Source organism: Colius striatus, chromosome 1 (genome assembly GCF_028858725.1).
Source record: "Colius striatus isolate bColStr4 chromosome 1, bColStr4.1.hap1, whole genome shotgun sequence".
NCBI lineage: Eukaryota > Metazoa > Chordata > Aves > Coliiformes > Coliidae > Colius > Colius striatus.
In genome coordinates, this window is record NC_084759.1 from 53566705 (window position 1) to 53574113 (window position 7409).

General features: G+C 47.8%; 1 protein-coding gene across 1 annotated transcript in view; it reads right to left on the reverse strand.

The window, feature by feature from the left end:
- Positions 1-6930, reverse strand: part of SLC15A1 (solute carrier family 15 member 1) — a 29374-nt gene extending 22444 nt beyond the window's left edge. The window contains exons 1-3 of the mRNA XM_061997387.1: positions 6861-6930; positions 5849-6226; positions 3165-3355 (exon numbers count right to left, since the gene is read on the reverse strand). Coding sequence (XP_061853371.1) covers positions 3165-3355; positions 5849-6226; positions 6861-6930 — 639 coding nt within the window. The remainder of the gene's footprint in view (positions 1-3164; positions 3356-5848; positions 6227-6860) is intronic.
- Positions 6931-7409: the final 479 nt, after the last annotated feature.

The following is a 7409-nucleotide window of genomic DNA, read 5'->3' on the forward strand; positions in this document are numbered from 1 at the left end:
TAGAACTGACTTCACTCCTAATGTAAAGTAGCATGACATTAACTGACAGATTTACTGAGCCTTCACCAGTGGTTACAGGCATCTCCACAGTCATCATCATCCAGCTCGTGACATGGCTCTTGCCATTGAGACAATGGAAAAAAAACCAACCCATACACCAGGAACAAATCTGACATAATCAGTAGAACTGGAAGTTTAACTTCTGATCTCCTACTTTTCTTAGTAGATAAATGCCTGATAACATTTCTATTAGAATTACTAGGAATGGAGGTCAAACATAATCATTCCCTTTAACCCTTTTTTATGGATTTAATTCTGCAAGTTGCAAAAATCAGGTTTTCACTAAGCCTTATAGAATCTCAGAGGTAAAAGCATTATTAAACTTAAGAAACATGGACAGGAGAGCAGTGGCACTGTTTGTCTTCATGTTGTGAAGGTTTAGGAATCAAATCAGCCTGCATTTCATGTGAAAAATGGCTTTGTAGACCAAAAGGAACAAAGCCTTACTAGGAAAATCCTGCCTGATTTGAGTAAATAGGGGAGCTTGAGTCTCTAGCAAAGGCTCTGGACAGAGCCTTAACAAACACCACAACACTCTGTGAGACCCAAGCGCTACAACAAGCTTTTTGTGAATACTGAAAGAGAAATGAGAATGGTGAGAATATTGCTGACTCTGACCCAGTTGTGAAGATGTCCAAACAGCCTGAACAGCACTGAACTTTGTTATCAGCTGAACCAAGTGTACAGTGCACATCTCACCCATGGTTTGATAAGCAGGTTTCACTGAAAGAATCTGGCTTTGGCTGTGATGAGTGACAGGTGGGACTCACCCAGCTTTAAACCAATGAAAATTAGAGGCCTAAATAAAAGCTTGTCACTCGTGATTTATCTCCACGGGCAGAAAGAGGTGGATCCAAAGGAAGACCATTCACCTATACCCCAAAATTAGGCATGAAGGTTCACATGAGGGTGCCTGTTTCCCTCAGTTGAAGAGGCCAAGAGGTCTAGATGACTAGCCCCGACTTGGACACAGCCTTTGGTAGACTGGAGTTAATACAGAATAATGCTATCCAGCACTGTCCATGTACCATCTCCTCAAGCCATGCAAGAGTTCATGCTCCTGAGGAGATGGATGGAGAACCACACCTTGAAGGTTTACTCTGTACCTAACAGATGTAACTAAAAAGGTTTGATTTCTGCAGCTGCTGGGTTAGGCCCTAAAACAGTAATCCACCTGGCATGACTAGTTTCTAGCAATGTAATTGTGTATCACTTAAACAGGGAGACGAGACTGTCCCTAACTAGAGCACAACAAAGCTTTCCCCATGTCTGGCCTGCCTGCAGAGAACAAAAAAAGAAGGGGGCACAGGGCAGTCTTGGCCCAGGGACTGGTGGGACCCAGCCCCACCAGAAATTCACAAAGCCTCACTGAAATCTTGTTGACTTTCTTGGGGATCTCACCAACTTCTCTAGTGTTACACCATCACACTGCCAATGGCTTATTGTTTAAGAGGGTGTTAAGTGCAGATCTGGGGATGTAACATGGCTCCTCCAAGGCTGAGGGGCTTGTGTTTTAAGTCCCTAGCACTGGTGTGCCTGGCAGAGACATCAAGTGCCAGCACAACAGCCGCTTGAAGGGGGTTTATTGGCTGCCCCTGGGCCAGCAGAGATCTGTGTGTCACAGCTGGGGCTGAGTGTGATCAGGGAACATAGGAGGAAGCCACAGGCTCTTTCTCAAGGTAACAGACATCCTCCCATTTTTCTAAGATGACACAAGTAGTAAGAGAATACACAGTTATGCTTTGATAATATACGACCTATACTGTTCTCAGTTTGCATTATACTGTCCCCTTAAGTCTCTGCTGCATTACACATGTGCGCACACACACATTTACTGAAACATCTTCCTTTGTGATCCTCATCAGGCAGGAAGCACCGGCTCTACCACCGAGGAGGTAACTTGAAGATCATATTTTATAGTGTGCTCTGCAACCTTCCCCTGCCCTGGAGATGCCAGGCACCACCCTACCTGCACAGCTTTGACTTTGGCTGCTGAGGAAGCTACTAAGCTGTGGGAGAGCTCTGGGGAAAGTCTACGGAGTAAAACCTTTGCAAGATAAGAAAAGCAAAGGCTGTTGAAACAGGTGTCATTAACAGTTCAAAGATCCAATAGGAAGAACTAACACTGAAAGGCAAGAGTCCCAAGGGAGAGTGGGTGGATAATGACAACTCAGCAGCACGAAGGATGGGCTCCAGGGACCCTTCTCCCCACCCAAGTCTGCTCACTCAGCAAACGCTCTTCAGACTAATGCTTAGCTGAGATCTAGTAAGATAGCAGGCTGCTTTGTGTGGGTTGGCCAAGAACTCATCATTTTATACTTTTAAAGTATGTTTCTAGGAGATTTTGTGTGTGCATGTGCCCACCCAAACAACATAACTGAAGAACAGGGAATATAGCATCTCTTATAAGGGAAAAGAATACTTACTGACTTGCTCTTACTCATACTTTTTGCAGCTGTGGAGGGAAAGAAATGTACATTAATGGAAACTAATAAGCAACATTCCTTTAAATCCACTGGAAGACACAGGAAGAGTTCAGCTTGAAACAAATCATCAAACAAACACAGTATTGTTCAGGATGAGTAAATTTTTGGTTCAAAAGGAACTTTTCATGGTACAAGACAGTTATCTGGAAAAACTTCACTTGATAGCCTTTTGCTTTTCAGGCTATGTGTAAGCTCATGTACACTCCCAGGGGAAAAGAAAAATCAAAAGGGATTGATAAAACAAAGCACCTCATCCTACTATGGCTGCTCACCATCCATCATTCAAGGTGGTGGTAGACCACCTTACCACCCATAGAAGATGAATCCTGTTTCAGTTCACTCTCGAGGAACTTAAAGACAAGCCAAGAGTAAGGGATAGACTCAAGATGCCCTGCCAGGGGTGGATGCCAAGTCCAAAAAGGGACAAACTTCCCATAGCTCTGCAGGGGGGTTGGACTACATTATCTCTAAAGGTCCCTTCCAACCCCTACCATTCTACGACAGCTCAGACTTCACGAGAGTTGAATACACAGCCCCATGGAGTGATCTATGTTAGCAGGTATTCCCATAACCCGGAGATTAACTGAGGAAGCCCTGGAAGAGCAGCAGGGATCCCACCGAGGTCAGCAAGCAGGCAGCTGCTTGCAGCCCTGAAGTGAGTTCCAGTTGCTCACAGCAGATTCTCTGCTCCTGGCAGCCTCCAAGCAGTGTACTGCATGATTTGCTCAGCTGAGGGGACAGGCTCAAAGGCTGACTTTGTATTGTTTCAGATAAAGACCCCGTGCCCACATAATGGATGTCAGCATTTCCTATAAAACCACGAATGAGTTCATTATCATTAAGATAAGACCAAGTACAAGATGTGAACTTTGAAATCCCTGCTTGCAAATGAAGTGTGCCTGTAATAGATCTCTATAAGAAAAATCTGTTTGCCAAGAACATCATTTAGTCCATAGTTCACAACAGATGAAAACAGCTGACAGCAATGCCATATTGATTGACACAACACTAAAGTCACTTTCAAAACTTATTAAAACAAACAAATCTGGTTCTTTCCTTCAGTGCCGTAGGCAACCACCTTCACAAAGGATACAGACAGTAGCATTATGCAGGTAATTCAAGGATACATTACCCCAGAAAACAAGTAACATTCAGAACGTGCTAACACACCAACTTCAGGGCATGTGCAGATACCAGAATCTTTGATAATGTCCCTTACATAACTCACAGGAGCAGATACACTGAAAGATACCAGGGCATTAGCAAAAGACTCTCTTCATAACAACACCTTGATTATTTCTGTTTGTTGATCTTTCCAGCACACACAGAATCACAGAATGCTGGGGGCTGAAAGGGACCTGTAAAGATCATCTAGTCCAACCCTCCTGCTCAAGCAGGTCTGCACATACATCATTCTGCCAGTTTTTCATAACATGTAGAGGGGACACCAGTTGGAGCAGCTCACCCCTGCCTTTTAGCTAAGCCTTGGGGGGAAATAAAAAATAATCAAGGAATTTGTAGTTGGTTGGTTTTTTTCCTTTTACCCTGAAGGAAATCCTACACAGGGTATATCACAGAGGTATTTTTTTTTCCAGACGACACTGATTGATGTCACTGTTAAAGAGACACACTTAATTCTCAATCATTTTGACCTGACCTCTCTATTCTCCTTTCACAGCCACAGTCAGGAAACTCCTGATGTCATTAAAGCCAACATCTCAGTGCAGGTACCTAAACTGTCTAAGCAACTAGCCTCTTGAGCAGTTTCAGGGTTATATATGCCAAAGCACAAAGCACTCAGCATTTTGCATTGATTTCAGAGGTAAAGCTGGGGTTTGCTAGGGGCACACTGGAGCAGTCCCTGTTTTGGACAACCCTCAGTATGTCACGTTCTCTCCACACAATGAATGACCTGCAGAACTGCTCATTTTCACCACGAAACACTGAAGAGCTTCTCATTTTTCAAAACAAAGCTCCAAACAGTTTTGCATGTTGTATTTGTTTAAGATATTCAATATTTTTAAGCAATACAAAGACTGAAGCCCTTCTTGCTTTAAAGATTGACTCTAAATATGTATTAGTGGGTGACCCTCTGTTTCCCACACTTGCAGGTAAGGTGGGGGACAGGCTTATGGCTCTGACCTCTTCCCCAGTAGATGCCACCAGCACAGTTCCCTGCAGTCACAGCAATGCTGTAGGATACTGCAACTCTTGCAGCTCACAGTCCACAAGATGTGAGCCCTTGCAGCTATCACAGCAACTTCACCTGGTTGAAATACTTTATGTTTGTGGCTAGACTAAGTCAGTACACAGCCATACATTCCCCCAGGATGCTCCTGGCTCCAGAGTAAGCCTGCTTTCCCACCACCTGACCCGTGGCACAGCCAAGCTTGTTGCCTCAGCTCGCTGGAGCAGCCTTACAGCACCTACACAAGGATGTTGCTGCTGTCAGGACAAGTGACTCCGGCAGTCCCTGCTTCATGCTTCACTCTTCCAGAAAGATAATGATGTGGAAATCATCAAAGCAAGCCTATGATGAGCAGACCCAGCTGCATCAGGTTTCTCTCTCTTCCCAGAGCCATCAGCATTTTCCCAGCTGTCTGCCCCAGCCAGCGAGAAGCTGGTGCCCCTCTGGGTAGCAGCACTGCCAAGCTCTGCCTGCTCAGCACTACGGTTGCCTGTCCCCAAAGCACAGATTTGCCTGATGAAGACACAGTGACACTTGTTCATTGTTTGGGGGAAACACCTCAGGTTCCTCCTCTATGTGAGACAAGTTTTCCCCAGCTCAGGAATTGCTTGCTAGGAGAGGCACACCAGCATGCTGACACGGCAGGACCAAGGGTCCAGCACAAGGTGATGGGAGAGCTACACCACACAAAAGCATCCTTTATGCCTTTGCTACACAGTGTTCCAGCTTAGAGAAGAATGAATCTTTGGGATTAACTAGCTAAAAGGGCCCTGCCCTTATCTCAATCTTCCAGTTGTCTTCCTCTGTATTTACACAACACTCATTAGGTCAAGCCTAGGTAAACAGCCTTGTGAAAAAGCACTATTTAACAGCTGTCAGAAACACCATATCTAACTTGTGCTGGGATTTTAAACTCCACATGTCTTAAAAGTTTAACATAAACTTTACCAGCTTAGAGGTTGAGTTTAAAGACGCTACAGAGGCTAAAGCAACATCACTTGGCTTTCCCCTGCGTTGCAAGGCAGCTTTGCACAATCTGGGCTATAGCATTGCCAGAACAAAAGGGCTGATAAGGAGGCAATAGCTGGGGACGGCCCAGAGGACCACAAGATACCCGAAGCAGCAGAACCAGCCCTGAGGTCCCGGTACCCCTCAACGGGCTGCTCACAGCTTAGCACAGGCACTCGGGTCAGAGGTGGGAGGCTCGGGGACCCTCCATCCAGCGCCCTGCCACCTCTCGGGCTGTCTCCCCACACCCCCTCCCGCCCCGCAGCACCTACCCGTGCCGCCGGCGCGGTCCTGGCGGGGTGCTCGGAGCGGGGGAGCTGGAGGGATGGAGGGAAGGAAGGAGGCGGCCGCGGGCGGACGGGCTTTAAGGGCGGCTCGGGGGCCCCGCCCGGCCGCGGGTGCTGCGGGGCGGTGCCGCCGGACGGGGCAGCGCGGGGCAGGCGGCCGGAGGGGAGCGGGACAACGGCGGGGCGGGAGAAGGCACCTGCGGGGAGGAGCGGGGCAGGGGCAGCGGGGTGCTTATCGCCGGGAGAGTCATTGCCGGGCTCACCCGCCCTTGACCCGCCGGCTTGGACCCGCGCCGGGGAGGGTTTGGCAGCCGGTCCCAGCCCTTCCCTCCCCCTCCGGAGTGTAACTCTCTGCTAGGGGCTTTTTGTCCTTTCCGTGGCTATGAGAGAGCGCAGAGGCCGTTAACGCTGTGAGCTCAGCTGAGCGCCGCGCAATGCTAACGCCACAGGTTGTCCCTTTGATGTCAACGGCACGATGCAAAACTTAGTGAGTAAGCGGACTACACGCTGTGTGGAGGACAGCGTTCCGCCTCGCCCCCTCCTTCCCAGCTAGGGAGACAGAGTTTCTCCCGAGTACCGCTGCCAAACGAGAGCAAAACCACAAATTTGCCGTGTGGTACCCGCTTTCTAACGACAGCTCACCTGCCGCTTCCCTCCCATGAAGTGGTGCTTCTGATGAGCTGCCCAGAGAGGCTGTGGATGCCCCATCCCTGGAGCTATTCAAGTCCAGGTTGGATGAGGCTCTGTGCAACCTGGTCTAGTGGCAGATGTCCCTGTCCGTGGCAGGGGAAGTGGAACTAGATGATCTTTAAGTTCCCTTCCAACCCAAACCACTCTGAGAGTCTATGTTTTCGTAACCCAGTTCACTGATCACTTCGGTCTGCCCGCAGCAGATGGCCATCCTGCATGTCATGTTATGTGTGCTGCCAAACTACAGGGAAAGCTGGGAGGATGCTGATCAACATGACATCATGTACATACACTTCATGCATCTACTTCACTGAACTACATACATGAAACAAATGGAAGTTTAGTATGAGACGAAAAGTCAGGGTGAGAGGCCAGCAAGGTTAGGGAAGAGAAGATTAGGGGAAAGTGCACAATCCCAAGACCTGAATGTACTCAGAATGCGGAAACAGAAAGGTCCTGCAGCGTGCACTTAATAATTACCTGGCTGCTGAACAGGTTGATTTCTTCTTAGGTACGAATCAAACAAGCATTGCAATATGTTGCAGTGTGGACTATCTACAGTCAGCACTTCAGGTGTTAAAGGAGGACTGCTCTGAGCTATGTAGAGCTATGGTTGAACCCAAGTTTCTTAAACCATGTCTATAGGGGGGTGATCTGCTCAAAAGAGCTCTGCCCTCTTAGCACTTACCT